Source organism: Glycine soja, chromosome 16 (genome assembly GCF_004193775.1).
Source record: "Glycine soja cultivar W05 chromosome 16, ASM419377v2, whole genome shotgun sequence".
NCBI classification, from domain to species: domain Eukaryota; kingdom Viridiplantae; phylum Streptophyta; class Magnoliopsida; order Fabales; family Fabaceae; genus Glycine; species Glycine soja.
In genome coordinates this window covers 1,329,347-1,346,696 of record NC_041017.1, presented here as the reverse complement: position 1 = coordinate 1,346,696, position 17,350 = coordinate 1,329,347, and the positions used below count along the sequence as shown (strand labels likewise).

The window sequence follows — 17,350 nt, the reverse complement described above, 5'->3', positions numbered from 1 at the left end:
GAAAATGAGGGAAAAAATTAAAATTATCATGATGGCAAACTATGAGATTGGGCATGAAAATGAGAAAGACAAATTGTTGAAATGTAAAGGAAATGGCAGGGGAAAAAATCTATGCAAAGCAAATGTAATATGCATTGTAGCACTTGGTAAAATGAAATCTTCACATAATGACTTATAAATATTATTCACAAGATCCACTTCTAACATAATTAATAATAATAACCTTATATAGCAAGTCTTCTTAACAGCAGTAAAGAAGAGTCAAGACGGCCAAAGAAAAATATCATAATGGAGATTAGTCACAAGAAAGAAAATATTCTCCTTCAAATTGATAGTATGAGCCTACAAGATTAGTTGGTCTGAAGCAAATGCTAGCTAGCATCCTTAGTTGCATAAATAAACCAAGCAGAAATAATATGCATTGTAACATTAGTACCAATTTTTTCCTGTTGAGGAACCGATTACGAGTGCTACAATGCACATACATGTCAAGACGCTCATGTTGAGGATCTAAAACCGCATCAAGTTGTTCATCATACCAATGGAGATTTGAAAACAAGTAATGTAATATCTTCCTAAATCCTAAGGGCGATCAAGGTTAGTGATTGGTGGTACTGGTAGGCCGTAAGGAAATTTTTAACTATTGATGATGTAAGGGGGAAATACTTGATTAATCTTTTACTATTATGGTAGAATGATTGGAAGAGTTTTGAACTGATTAATATTAATATACTTTTTAAAGTAAAGCCTTGGTCCTTTTTGCAATAAAAATTAATCATTAGGGGTTGATTATCTTGACTTTTGGGCATTGGAATGATAGTAATGGAAGCCATATATAGGTGATGCAACTTTTATAGTGATCTATCAGAGGGAGAAGGTCGGCATTGCGCATAATGAACTTATTTTCGTTCATTATGTAAACTTTAATTATTGGGAGAAATGATTATTATAAATTTCAAATATATAATTATAGATTGATGGTCATTATTAAAAGTTAATTATATCTATTATTTTTAATTTTAACAATTTATATATGATTTGGATATATAATTATTGTTCTCAAGTTTCATATTTGACTAAAACACTACTTAATTAAATTCAAAAAACCAGTTTATAAGATGGAAATTTTTCTCTATTTATATATATGACTTGATACTCTTTCTAGTTAATGTGTAATTTGGATTTTTTTTAATATATTTTTTTATGTTGAATACTGTTAAGTTTGATGTGTGTATAATATAATATATGATAAATTTATGATAAAATTTAATGTCATTTTAAAATATATTTTGAGTTTAATTCAACCTTGAAAATTTTACTCCTTGGACAGCAATTGTCATTCACTTGTTATTTTAAGTCAAAATGTTGTTTTATCATAGTAAATAATAATATTATATATTTAATTGAAAATATATTGCCTTGTATTGATATAATTAATAATGTGTGTATTACTATTATATACGCATAAAAAAATGTGTATTATCTTTCTCTCTCTCATGCATATGATCATATATAAAACATGTGACATATTGAATGATACTTTTGTGGTGGATATTATGAATTAAGATTAATATTTCAAAAAAAAAAGATTAAGATTAAATTTACTTAAATTTAATTTTAATTATTTATATATAATTATATGGCTTAAAACATAAAATTAACTAAGCAAGCGAATCAAGTCGCTCCCTCTGTTATTAGGATGTCTAAAGTCTATGTTACTCCAATATTTATTGATTATTTACCGTATTGTATTAATTCTATCTTTATAAATGAAATGATGAGTCTCTTTGAGTAAAAACTTAACCTCGAATGACTTTAAATCATCAAGACCTTAATTTATTCATGACGTGCCGAACTTAATAGAAATTTTGTAACATACATCATTCAATCAATTCATCATTGTACAACCCCCATTCCAAGCAGTTTTTTTTCGTTGTTGTTGAGAAATCTCATTCCAAGCAGTTAATAGGTTGAATTGTTATTCAGTGGTTTAGTGACTAATTATTGAAACGATGTGAAGGACTAGATATATATCACCCTAGTTGATCCATTCACATATCACAACGTGTGCCATATTAGTTGTTTTTCTCTTTTTATTACATAAAATCGGAATTTTAGGGTGAGGTATGCTTTTCACACATATACTTGCAACTAGCAAGAGGTGGAGGATCCAAGATATCGAGAATATTTTTCTCTACCGAAAGATGCTATCAACATTTGAATTTGTTACTCCATTTATCTCCAGATAAGTATCATAGTTGAAAAAAAAAATCTCAAAATAAATGTTACATTTAATTTTTATTATAATATTAATTATTTTTTTATTAATATTTAATAAGTGTTTCTTTAATTTTTTAATGTAATATTAATACTAAAATTAATTTTGTAAAATCACAACTCTCTCATGCACAACGTACATTAATTACAAATTGATTGAATAGCATTGATATTTTTTTATAATTAAAAAAAGGGTACAAGATATCACTACATCACAATTTTAAACTAGAAACTCAGCTCATGACTATGATAAAGCTAGAAAACCCAAATAAGAATACAAAGATATCTAGGTGCACAAGTGAAACAACTTGTAGAATGACAACATATTATTTTTTTAGCCATTGGATATATTATTTCTTTAATCATAGGCTAAAATTTTTATTTTTCTTTTTCTATTTTCTTTTCTTCATCCTTTTATCACTTTGTCCCTCAATAAAAACACCTAAATAAGAACACAAACATACGTATGGTGCTTGATGAAAGTGGGATCCGCTCTGGTAGCGGTGATGAAGAAGAAAGAATAAAAAAATGAAATCATGGTGAAAGATAAATTGGTGAAAAAGAATGAAAAAGAGAAGAAAAAAAACGAGCCAACCAAAAGTTAAGGTTTAATTCTTTGAGTTACTGCGATCCATTTAAAGGATTGACTTCTTCCAACAAATATTTTTTTCATATGCATGAATTAGAAATCGAACACATAATCACATATTTAAAAAATAAGGTTATTATCAATCATAACAAGTTTTATTGATATGAGGTTTGCTTTAATATCCATATATAACTTTAGCATAGTGTTTATTATCAAAGTTGTATAAATAGTGATTCTTGTTGCACTATTTGAATGACTAAAAAATAATATTCATTTTTTCTTATTTCTTAAGTTGGTACCAAAGCTTAGTTAGTCTATATTATTACCATTGGAGTCCTATTTGGCGCCTTTATTGCGACATCTAAATTAATTGTAGTCACCTTCGTTGTAGCAAACTTAGGTAACCTCTTCTTCCACACTAAAACCCCTAGCTTCCTTCATTGCAACATCTAAATTATAGTCGTCTTCATTGTGGCTATCTTAGGCAGCCTACATTGCTATCATTGAAGCCATACTTAAACTTTAGAGTCTTCAATTACGCAACTGTAGTAAGTCAATTCATGCATGATCAATGAGAAAGACACTTGCATGCAGTTGATGAAATTCTTCAGTATTTGAAGACAAACACAGGAAAACTATCATTCTAAGAAAATAAAAATTGTCCATTGAAATACACACAAATGCAAACTATGCACGGATTATTGTTGTTAAGATATCTACAATAAGATACTGAATTTTTTTGGGTGATAACTTGGTTAGAAGTAGAACTTCACGCTATGACACAAGGGATTTGTGAATTACTATATGGATAAAGATCATACTTGATGACCTCAAAATTTGGTGTAGAGTTCTTATGAATGATGAAATTATAATATTGTTAAAGTTCAACAACACAATTGAAAATTTCAAAATACAATAATTAAGTATAGTAGTTGTAAAAGTCAGATCTTCTTTAAATTCACATGCATATTCTAATTTCTACTATATGTTATAAAAAGAAAATTAGTCCACATATATAAAATAACCATACATGCTTTACATTGAGCATCTACACATATTAAAACGGTATTATGAGTTTCCAATAACATTCAAGGCAATAAACATTTAAATTCTTCCATGCTTTAATCTTACATGATGTTAAAATTATCTCTTTAGACTTTTCCTTAACCTCTTTCTCTTTTGTTTGTTATAACACACCTAAAAAAATGTAGATAACCACAACATTCGTACAAAATATTTGAAATTCTTGTGTGATGCATAAAATATAAAATATTTACTAATATTAATAAATAAATAAATCAAACAACATTCATACCAAATAGCATTATCTCCATAATTAAAAAAAAGGGTGTATTCCCTTTCCAGCCACAATCCATAGTCTATACAAAAGCAGTTGGATTATTACAAATTCGCAATAATTGTACTTGGATTTTTAAGTACAAATTTATTCATAAAAGTTGCAATCCTATATATTATCTAATTAATCGAGGGTTTTGGTTGCACTATTTGAATGACTAAAAAATAATATTCACTATTCCTCATTTTTCTAAGTTGGTATCAAAGGTGTCAATGTATTTTTTTCCCTGTGGTTGAGTGGACAAAACTGATTTAAATTATCTAGGATTTAGAAGGTAAGGAGGAATTCAGTGCAATATGCGGCATGTCATTTGCACGTGTCATGATTGGCAATTGACGTGTTTCAACATGACTTCACGTGCATGTTGTTCAACAAATTAAATCACGTCAAATAATGGAATTACCACTAAAGCTTTTATATATCAAAACAAAACAAAAAAACACAAAAGTTATTATTTATAGTTTTTGTTGTGATACGTTCATGGAATCAACGCATCAACCAAACATGTGTTTAATGATAAAATGATTCTTATACCATATATATGACTAAGATGTAGCTATAATTGTATTGAGCATGTTATACATGAGTATGACTATGAGTATGATGACTATGGGTGAGTTTATTTAAATTTTAAAAAATAATTTTAAAATAATTTTTTGTGTAAATATTTTTTTAAGAAACATATATATATGATTTATTTCTTAAAATTAAGTAAAAAAAAATATTTTTTTTATCATAAGTTGGTTAGACAAATATACTAAAATAAATAACAAAATTACTTATTTTATTAAAATAAACACTCATTTCAATAAATAAATTTAAATAAACTTCCTATATATCACCTAATCATTTTTTTTCCAATTCCAATTGAGTAAATGACACTTAACATTAAAAGTCGTTTTATTTACGTTTAAGAAAATAGTTGTCCAAAGGGAACGAAATATATAGAGTTCGAAACATTAATCACAAAAACATTTATAAAATTGATTTGTTGATTAAAAATTGTGAGTTTGAATTCCTCTGACCACAAACAATATAAAGAACTAATGCTAGCCTTTAAAAATATAATTTTCTTTACAACACTAGTGAACAAATTAAAACGATAATTTCAACTGAATGCAACTGTTCACAGCACATGCTGATATGTTAGACAGATAAAGAGAATGAAAGAATCTCATCAAGAACAAAATGCCTACGATTAACAACTAAAAATGAAACAATGTTTGAAAGACAACAAAAAAAGGAAAGTAAAGCCACGACAGATCAGATAATAATGTTGCTCTGTGCGGCCACCACCATCATATCCCCTCCCTCTGCTGTTATTTAGCCAACTAAGCTCCTCTCAGACAACCCTTTTAAAACACTCACCTGTGCCAACTGTACCTGTGATATAAGTTCATATTTAACAAATTATTAATAAAAAAACACAATAAACAGAGGAAAGAATGATTCAAAGTATGCCACCGATAACATGACCTCATGTGTGAATTATTCAGCAGAATCAAGTTGCAAGTGAAAAATTGAAATGAGAATAGATATAACTAAATGGTTAAAAGTATATTAATATAAAAATGATATATGAATAATAAAGTACATGCATGTGTAGTGTTGTGTTATTCAATAAGAATTATAGAATCTTACCTTATTCTTTCATTTTATTTGTTTCTTTAAAAGAAAAACCACTCATTAAAATAATATAGATATATTACTTTTAAACTTTGATTATATAAATAAATTAAGTAAAAGACGTGAAAAGAATAATACATAAATACACATGAAATAACACACTATATAAAGAACTTGGATATTTTATAGGTTAGAGTAATCTGCGGTCGTCATTGAACTACTTAATAATTTTTAATTAAGTTTTTAAATTATTATTTTTTCAATTAAGTCTTTATTTTTTAATTAAGTCTCCAATACAGAGACCTAATTAGAAAATAAATACAAATTCAGACTCAATTAAAAGACTTAAAAAATTATGAATTTGCAGACTAATTAAACTTATTTAATTTTATATAAGTTCTTAGATTGTAATTTCAGTGTTATGTTATTGCTGTACAGTAAAAAGAAAAGGATATGCTACCATGTGACGCACCTGTGTGAGGAACGATAGACGATGGCTTGGACATGATGGTCATTGGGACCCACGGTGCCGTTTGATAAAAGTTGTGATGAGCTGGCACGCCAATGGTCTCCGTTGGATGGTGATACTGATAGAGAGGATACATTGGCATCAGTGTGTTGCCGCCCACAATAGCCTGCCTCGGGTACACATGCTGCCCATTCATGTAGGCCCCACCGCTACCATAGCACAGTTTCTGTCCCACCAAAGCATCCGTAAAGACCAAAGTGCACATTATTAGTTTTAAATAATAATAATTTACTTTCCATAAAAAAAACATTATTTTTAATTTAATCTCAAATTATTGAATCAAAATTAACTACTAATAAAATCTCAATTCAAATTTTGTAAATAAAAAAAAATCTTACTAAAAATAATCAGTCTAATTTTTTAATAAAAATTAATTATCAATCATGATAGAATCAAAGAAATGATGAACTAATACTAGCTTACCTGATTCTGATTGTAATTGTAGTTTACGTCAGTAACAATGTAGGTAGGCGCATACCTGAATAAAAAGATTAGAAATTGAAGTATATAAGCTACTTTTATTAGTCTAATAATTGAGTAAAGAAAAAACAGCAGCTTGAATTCATCACATGACATACCCATAGAAAGGAAGAGTGTGATTATGGAATGGCAGAGCAGTTGTCCTCACTGGATAATAATATGGCTGCACGTGATTAATGGCTGGTGGTGGACCTGATGCATTGTTAACATTCTTCACTATTCCACCGTTGGATCCCCCTGCGAATAGCATCACAATGTTAGACCTTCATGATGTTCATAATCACCAAAAAGGCCAACTCAATTAATCACTCAAGTAGTGTACGTAGTTGAAAATGATTTTTCACATAAACTGAAAATGTTACAGTCCATATACATATATTACTCAATTGATATATAGTAAGAATGATTTAGATATAATAAAGAAAACATGTAGTTTCTACTAAAGTAGCTAAAAACGAAGATGAATTAATTTGTGTACCTTGTGCTTGCGGTGGAGGAGGTGAAACATTGGAAGAAGACCTTGGGCGACGAGCACCTAGGAAAGCAAGATTGCAATTCGCTCGACGGCCATTGATAATGAGAGTTGTTGAATTCTCACAAGCCTTCTTGGCAGCCTCAGCCTCCTTGAAAGTCACCTTTTATATATATTTACCACAAAGATTACAACATTAATTGATTAACATTTCTGATTACTATAGCTAGCTTTCAATATATGAATCATGAATTAATTAATTTAATTACTTACAAAGCCATAGCCTTTGGATTTGCCAGTGTGCTTATCGGAAATGATGACAGCTTCAAGGATCTGACCATACTTCTCAAAGTGGTCTTTAAGGGCATCCTTCGGAGTCTCCCAAGCTAAGCCCCCAACAAAAACCTTGGTCAGAGTGGTGTCTCCAAATTCTCCAACGTTGTTGTTGCTGCTGCTCATCATAGTCATGATCAGATCTTTGTTTCTACGAAAAAACACAAAGCTTATGAAGGGTGTGAGTTGTGATGAATGTGGTTGAGTGCACGTTAAGTATGATTAAGAGAAATATTGGAGGAAGGTAAGGAGTTAATTTTATAGGGAAAGAAACGGAAGAGAGTGAGCTGGATGAAGGAAAGAGAATGAATAAAATAGTGAGATGAGAAGAGAATAGAAACGGAAGACAGATAGACTATGATGAGGCATTAGAAGACCATAATCAATCAACGTGATCACACACCAATCTCTCAAATCTATGCATGCCTCACTTCTCTTCATATGGTTCTGTTTTGTCTCTCTCTTCTAATTCTGCACCATCCAGTGTAGCTAGCTGGACTTAGAAGTTAGAATATGCTTAAGACACATGTTAATAGTACTTGTCTATAAGATAATTGGGCAACCCAATGGCCTCTACAATAAGGATAAATTATTAAATAACTGGACAACCACGGACTAGTTTATTTAAATTAAAATAAATTACATAAATATTTTTTTTACAACAAGTATGATTCGTTTTTTATTAAGAAAAAACAGTTTAGATAAAGATATCAGAAAATCATTAAATTGTTTATTTTTTTTTAAAAAATGTCTATTTTAAAAAATAAGCTTAAATAAATTAGCCTCTCACATCTTTATGATTTCAGTCGATATTTATAATATAATTATATATTTAATTTACAATAAATGAGTCAGTAAAAGACTTGCAATAAATAACTACTAACTCTTAAATCTTATATTATATAAAAATTAGTTGAAACTATAATTACGAGCCAGTTTTTTTAAACTCATTTATTGAAATAAATGTTTATTTTAATAAAATAAATAATTTTCTATTTTTAAAGTGTTTATCTAAATTGTTTCTATTTAAAAAGTAATTTTTTTAATTTTAAAAAGAAAATCTTATCTACTTCTTAAAATAACGCTTATATGAAAATACTTATTTTAAAGTTATTTTTTTAAGTTTCAATTTTTTTTACCCAATATTAGATCACCAATTGATTTTTCTGGTATATGTACATAATGTAACTTATAGGTAAATACAATTTCTAATATTGGAGTCCTTGACTTATAAGTCAAGGGAAATATTGTTTCGCTATTGTGACAAGGCTATTATATAGTTAGGAATATAAAAATAAATTATTTTTTTATGTTTTGCGCACTAAATTAAACTAATTTATTTTGTGTGATAAAAAATCACCGAAGTAAATATATGTAGTTTTTCTTAACAAATCCCAGATAATAGTCTTGTCACCAAGTTGCATGTGAATGTCCCCAGTTTATGTGCTTGTAAATATGAAAACATAAAATTAAGAATATAATTTAACATTCGAAGATGTCAGATTGTATTCGGAATGAGTAAGCTCACATATTGTTTTTGTGAGGCATCATCAGACTATTTTCCATGTGTAAAAAAAATCAAAATATTTTCAAGCTTAAAAAAATATCAAAGATTGAAATCTATTAATTACGTTAGTCCATATTTACTACTGTTAACTCCGTTATGAACTATAATGATAATAATTACTAATTAGCAAGTTATAAATTTTTTTTGTAAAGTTCACATATATCTATTGAATTAATTCTGTTGAGATGAACTATAATGATAGTAAGTTGTTATCAAGGACTAAAATAATACTGATAGTACTAATAATAATTTTAATTTTGTTTAAAAAAATTTAAAGACCACTATAACAACGTCTCACAAGTAAAATAGGGATATACTCATTATGTTAAACTTCAACTTCAAAATAAATTAATTTAAAAAAAATATTAAAGCTAATAATAGCGTTAATCACTCTAAAATAGGCAATGACAAGGATTAATCCTTATTGTTGGTTGAATTTAGTATCCTATTCGAAGACGAGATGAATGTTCCACGACCTCAGATATGCAAAATTAACGGCGTTGAGTCAGCAAATTAAGAAAGAACAACTAACACTATATTCAATTCAATGATTTCTGTCTCATCATCTTGATTCCCAGGAATAAAGATGCAGTGAAACGTGATATAGACCGTGGCCAGCTATTTTGATAAGAAATTTGAATATCTTCTTGCGAGTATCAATAATTACTTTTTAATGTTGTGCATTTGTACCCTCTAATTTCTACAATGTCTATGCATGCACTGATGGTGAATAATTCGAAACATATTTATCTTTCTTTAATCTTCCTTTTTGATCTTTGACTATTTAAATAATAATAGTTAATCAAATACTCTTCCTTTTATATATAAATGTGAACATACTTATCAATATCTTTATATCAATACTATGCCACTTCTACCAAAAAAAAAAATCAATACTAAGTCACACACACTTCAATTGTATTTCTATCAATTAATTAATGGATGAGATTTTTGGGATAAGAAATTTAATTTAAACAGTTGAAAAACTACTAAGGTGAGCAATTAAAACAAAGAGAGTTACAATCACACACAAATTAAAATATGGAGATTAAAGATGTAATCAAATCAATAAATATAAATATCAAAATACAATCCTAAACAAACAAACAAAAGATCGAGAATTTATTTAGGAAGAACAAAATTGGCTTCGATAACTTTTATACTTGAAAAGAAGCTAGTTTATGAGCATGAGTTGGAATATAACTTAGTGCACGCAGTAAAAATGTCAATTTATTTTCTTTTTTCCATTCTCTTAATAGTTTGAGAGGTTCTTGCACCTGAATATGGAGGAGGGGGATAGTAAGATCTTACATTACCATCACACACTGCATTCTTTGACTTGACGACTTTTGGCCTATCTGTTTACCTTATATTTTTCCGCTTAAGATTATTTACATTTTATTTTTTTATTACCTATCTAATTAAATATGCAGCTATCTATTTTACTTATTTTTCAATCGTATGCATAGGATAGAAAAATCTATCTTCCATATTTGACTTTGCTTGGTGACAAAGTTGTTGGAATGTATATAAAGGGTGTTCCTTCCTGCCCCATACATATTCTTTCACTCCACCAATCACGAGTCACGACCCAATTTGATCCCAAGACTATGTTGTTCTTTCTCAGCCCAATCTCATTGCCAAGCTGAACTTTTATGGTCCAATCTTAAGCCCATAAATTTGGTTCGGGTTTCGGCTCAGTGTGCAGTAAGAAGCCATTAGGCCCGACACAGTTTTGACTTTTAACATCGTATTTGTTGATTAAAAAAAGCAATACTTATTGATGACGAAAACAAAATAATTCAGCCTTTTCCTAGCCAAATCTTAACTATATTAAAATTCAACCCTTTCCATTGCACATTTAGAAAGTGAAAGAAAAGAAAGAAAAAAGTGAGATGATTTTATAGGTTATTTGATTGGAAAAAATAAACAAATAAAAGTTAAAACGTTCCTTTTGTTTAGTTTAATTGTATAGAAAATAGAATAAAGAAAAAAATATATATTAAATGATATAAATATTTCTAACAAAAGAGAATTGTACAGAAATAAGGATAAATTGGTGATTTTAAAACAACCTTCATCTTTCCTTTCAAATTTAGATTAATTGCTAAAACTTGTGTATCTTCACACTTTAGGGTTTCATTCCACCCTTTTCTATTGATTTAAACAGAGGAAAGAAGAGACCAATCTAATTTTTCATTCCTTCCACTATTTTTCCGTTCTCAATCTTTCGTAGCAAACATAGTGGGTTACTCCATTACAATATAATCATGAAAGATACGTGAATTTGACAAGGTATAGTTATTTCTTTAAAAAAAATCTGTATAATTATCTTTAAAGATTGCCACATATATAATTTTTTTTATTACAAACTCAAGTTTTAATTACTTAATCAAGAATTATTGTAAGTGTATTTTATTTTTTTAAGATGCATCAAAAGCTTGTGAATCTTCTTAAGTAGAGAATTTCAATATGTAATAGTTGTTATATACAAGTTAAATCACATTTATAAATCACATACATTTATAATGTTAGGAATAATTAATTGATTAAAAGGTACAATCTCTCTCTCATAGACCAAAATATCCTTAGTTTAACATATTTCTTCTTAGGCTAAAATATAATTTCTATTTCCTATTTTCTTAAATTTGTTTTTATTTTTTATTTTAAATTGAGATATTTTGTTTTCACTTTGAAAAAACTCTCAATTTTAATTATTTTGATCAATTTTAAACATTGATTTATGTACCCTGTGTAAATGTTAACTAACACTTATTTATTTATTATTCACATGATAAATATTTTTTTAAAATTATTTAATTACTAACAAACTTAATTTAATTGATTAAAAAATACATTGTCAACAAGTTTGAAATTCATCAATGAGATTAAAATTATAATTTTTTTTTAAGTAAGAGACAAAATATATCAATTTAAATATAAGAAAATTAAAATCGTGATTTTTTTTTAAAAAAAGACACTAAATTTCTCAATTAAAAAATAGGAAAACTAAAATGATAAATTTACAAAAATTGGAAGATAAAAATTACATTTTACTCTTCTTATTAAGAATATTTATGCCATTTTATATACATATTTTACTTTATGTTTAACTAAATATGCAAAAAAATAATTAATAATCTTCTTTTCTTTCATTTTTTTCTACTAATTAAACAACTTGCAAAATTATCTTATTTTTTACTTATTTTTTTCTCTCTTTCTTTCTTTTCAATCAGTTTGTTAAAAAAAAAAACAAACCTTTAATGATAAGCTTATAAATCACATTTTACGGAACCTAATAGCTTGGATTCCCTAAAATTAGTGGTTAATGTGACTTTTTTGGATATTAAAACCCACTTTTAAAATAAAGTAAAAATTTAGTTTTTTATTTAAAGTTAAAGCTGATTAATAATTTTATGACACTTTTTCTTATGACTTTATGATTTGTAGATATCTTTTTAAGAGTTATCAAAGTGTGGATTCAATATGGTATCAAATCAACGATTAATAAGTTTATAATATTTTTATTTGAAAAATTGTTTTAAGTTAAAAAAGGTTCGATATATAGTGTGTTTTTATGTTTTGAGATTTAGAATATATTTATTTATTTATTTCCACCCGCTCTTTTGCTCATTCAAACTAATAGAAAATTCCCCCCTACACATTATTTTTTTTACTTTATTTCTGGCTTTCCTATTTTTTTCATCTTATAATTTGTTTTCTTATTGTTTCACTTCTGGTACTAAGTGATCATAATAAAATAAAGTAGTTATAATGAAATTCATTAACATATGTTTGTAAAATTAATTTTCCAATTGGAAAACGGAATCATATCTTCTAGATCAAGATCGCACTTTCCATCTCTGCATTTGACTAAGTTCAATTAGATGTGTATTTAGAAGAAGAAAAAAATCTAGAAACCAGCACCAAATCAAATATAGGTAAAAATTTGTCTCCTAAACGATCTTACTCAATATATTACACATGGAATCCAAATTCTTGGGACATCATCAAAATCAGGAAGCCAGCCATCTAACTTCCACCAGAATTGAAGAGTCTACTTTGACTAGTTAGCTTGCATCTACTGATTCTGATTTGCATATCTTCTCTCTCTCTTGGTGACTCACACATAAGCATAGGATAAGTCATAAAAAGTATTCCAGATGACACTTTAGTTTTGCATGACACTTGAAAATGGATCATCAATGTAATCTCACAAAGGGACAATAGATTAGATAAAGTCAGTAAACAAGGGAAAGTAAATCCAAACGTATCAAACTTGAATCATCCTTTCTTATTATTATATATGATGAATTTAATGATGTTCCTTTCAATTAAGATAATTACTATAAAAGTCATTAAATTTATCATAAATAGAATTTGTGATTGAATTACATGATTATCTTAGGAAGAGAAAGATAATTATATATAATAAAAAAAAATTATGTTTTTCTTTCTCTTTTTTTGTACAGACAACAGATATTCTTTAAAAAAGATAATTTTGCTTGAATGAGATAGAACTATTATGATTTGTAAGTAATAATATAATTGTTCAAGACTTCAACTTAATACTATTGATTAAACTAGTTAATTCATGCGCTTAACGATTATGTTTTCTCTCTTAACATGACTAGCTAAAAAAACAGGACAGGACAGAGGATTAAATCCAAACATAAAAACATAATCAAAGATTCATCCTATTAACAAATTGTCATTAACAGATAAAAATCTCTCATCAAACAGCTGGCCATTTGCCTTAATAATTTGAAGTAAAAAAGAAAGAAAGACGTTGTTTAATTGGAACTTAGCAACGTGAGGCAAAGATAGAATCCAACACAACCTCCAACCCACCTCAGTGTTGAGGTAACCTTGCCGGGTGCATGTTCCCGTGGCTGAACACTCCACTCAATGCTTTGTCTGGATTATTATAAACCAATGTCCCCTCTTTTCATGCTCTCCTTTGCCACTTTTCTAATTAACCCCCCATTGTTTTTGTACCCCACCAAGCTCCGAGTTACAACGGTAACACAAGTAGTATATTATTTTAATATAAATGCTAATAAATGTTCTTAAGATATTGATCAAAAAATTAAAATAAAAAAGATTTTTATTGTAAAACATAAAATTTATTGTGTTGTCAATAATTTTTTTTATGATCTCCTATGATTTTTATAATAAATACTTTTTTTTAATTCTTTAACCTGCCAAAGAGATTTGTTAGCAACACCCTTATTTTATTACATCAACAAAAAAAATGTTACCAACACCCACGTTCATTCCCCCTTCACTTCATTGAAATTTAAACCCCTAAAGGCTGCAAATCCCTCAGTTTTCGAGCTTGCCCACGTTCACCTAATCACTTCAATTTTACTCCACCTAGTCAACCTTTGCGTAAGGCCTTAGCTTATATATATATATGCATATTGTAGCCCTCACGTATAGTTCCTCCGGGTTGTAGAGAGCCTTTTTTTTAGGGGTTTCCCTTTGAGAAAATAGAAGGCTTTTAATTGCTACCATTGCTTTATATTTTATTGTTATAACATACAACTATAAGCTTCCATGGCTGAGTTTCAAAACTACAACAAGTGCAAGCAAGTAACTAATAAGGTTGTTCAAGCAAAGAGAAAGGGATATGGGATTAGCAGCAAGTGTGCTTCTTTGGTGAAGGAGCAACGTGCTCGTCTCTATATCCTACGTCGATGTGCCACCATGCTACTTTGTTGGTATATTCAAGGAGATGATTAAGTTCACAAAAAACCACTCTTATAATTTCACTCTCTCTTTTGGTCTTCTTTAGCTATGTGTAATATATTGTCATAAAGTTTACCATCTTCTAAAATGGTGACATCTTTGTTTGAAGGAAGCTCCTTGCCATGCATGGTTTGCCAGCACAGTTGGGTTGGGCTAGCTTCACTGTGGGTTTGTCATTTTAGTCTCCTTTCTTCCTTCATTTTTTTAACCCATTTGGAAAAACCCAATGGGTTTTTATGGGGAAAGGAGAGTTTTATGGATACCTTCAGTGCTGCTTTTTCCACAATATGAAGCTGGCAAGGAGTTGATGATTAACTAAACGTCCTTTAGCTGATGCTAGAATAATTGGAATGTACTTTAGCCTTTTTTCCCTTATACCAAAACCCATTTCCTTGTATTAGATATATTGCTCTTTCTATGACTAATGACATCATGACTTAATATATAACTAGCACTTGGAACCTCTGCTAGCTTGAAAAATACATAAGGGAAACTCAAATGTTGTAGTATGTTACATAGAAGACAAGTTGTAAAATCACAAACTGTTATTCATAATAAAGTTGCTTCATCTTGAGAAATATTATAATGGCTGGTTCATGAGAATATGAGGGATAGGCTTAGGGTTAGGGGCAAGCATTTTGTCCAAATTAAGACTCTTAGTGCATGTTTGAATTGAAGTTTGCAAACATAAATTTGGATCAAATTAACATAAGTTTACAAACTGAGTTTGCAAAAACAACTAAACTCTTATTTCAACAAAGCAAAGTTTTCAGGCAAAATTTTCATGTGCAAACCTACTTCGTAGGATAATCAAATATATCATGAAAATGAGTTTACTTTCAAGACTAAGTTTGGAACTCCTCAAACGGAAAACAAAACATAGCCAGATTCAAGTTATTATTTTGGGTTGAATAAATCTACTTAAGGGGACAAAGGTTTCACTGTCCCTAACCTTGTTTAAAGGACCACATAGTCAACAATATATAAAATGCTGGTGGGGTTAACAATCTCGAGCAACGAAAATTGGTGCAATATTTCACTTTGCATATACAAAACATACTGAAGATGATGCTTTGACAACTTATATGGAGGCATCATGGAATGTTTGACGAAAGGTTGATTTGACAACACAAATGTATTGGCTCTAGCTAGTCTAGATTTCAATTATATTGCCTGGCCCTGCAAGGACAAGCATATCTCTTGATCCATGTTCTTTGTTATTGCAAGTTCGTAACACAAGATCTTAGGTGCAACATCCCAACCAAGCATGAACTAGTAGTTGCTTCTAAAATAAGCAAGTCATGTGGATCTCATTTTTAATTAGGAAAATGCTACTATTACAAATCTCTCGTATGCTCTTTTTGCTTCGACATTTTCAGAATGGCCCAGGTGAGTCTTTCACTGTGAGAGGTTTGTGAAGATAAAGTCTTTGCCATTATAATTAGTCTTTTAATAAGTCAGCAAAGTTGGTCAACGAAACCCTCATGCGTTACATTATGTTCACTATCAAAAGTTGCTTAAATTGTTCTGCCCTTGCAGCACTATTTAAATTTAATGATCTTTTGTAAAAAGAATTTAGTGGATAAAAAAAAGAGAAAGAAATGCATGTTTCTCGTGTGTATTATCTGAATAAAACAAATTACAAATTTCAATTCTCAGAAAATATCATACAAAAAATCATAAGGGAAGGGAAGCTGGGGAAAAAAAAGGAAACTAAAGGAGAAGTGGAATTTCTCGAAGATGGGAAACTATCAAATAAAAGAAAAGGTTCAGTCAATTTTTTATTTTTCACATATATCCTCCTTTGAAAGTAACCATTTTTTAGGTACGACCGACTATTAAATGTAAACATTTCTCCCACCAAAAAATATTGCCTCATTCCCTTCAAAGACTTCTTTCATATTCGGTTGCTCCTCCTTAGCTTACATGCATCATTTGTCTCTTTCTCCTCGTGCTTTTAAATCTATTCTAGTTTAATTATCCCATTATATTGATTCATGTGTTTGATTTTGCCCCAAAAAAAAAAGGAAAAAACAAAACACATATGCGAAGGTGGTAATTTTTTTATTATATAGAAATCACATTTATCTTTAACTAAAAACAATCATGCTCAAAACCAAATAAGATTACTATTGACAATAAAACTATCAAGGTGGCTTTAAACACTTATCTCATCCGAAATAGATCTTCTCCAGTTTTTAGAACTGGATAAATCCTTAACCCTTCCTTTATTTTAATATTTAATAATTTTAACATATAAAAGATGTAAAAACATGTAATGAATGGGTTAGATTTATTCAATTGTACACAGTACATTCCAGTTTTTATAATACTTATAGCTGTTATATCTGCATCCGTATCTCCATTCC

The 17,350-nt window shown here is 28.8% G+C and overlaps 1 protein-coding gene across 1 annotated transcript; it reads right to left on the bottom strand.

Annotated features, from left to right (window-relative positions):
* Nucleotides 1–5,261: 5,261 nt before the first annotated feature.
* On the bottom strand, nt 5,262–8,131 carry LOC114389604 (probable RNA-binding protein ARP1). Its single transcript, XM_028350307.1, has 6 exons — nt 7,604–8,131; nt 7,337–7,493; nt 6,957–7,095; nt 6,802–6,856; nt 6,322–6,544; nt 5,262–5,606 (listed from the first exon to the last, which is right to left on the bottom strand). The coding sequence occupies exons 1-6, from the start codon at nt 7,796–7,798 to the stop codon at nt 5,566–5,568; spliced, it is 810 nt and encodes a 269-aa protein (XP_028206108.1). The 5' UTR covers nt 7,799–8,131; the 3' UTR covers nt 5,262–5,565.
* Nucleotides 8,132–17,350: the final 9,219 nt, after the last annotated feature.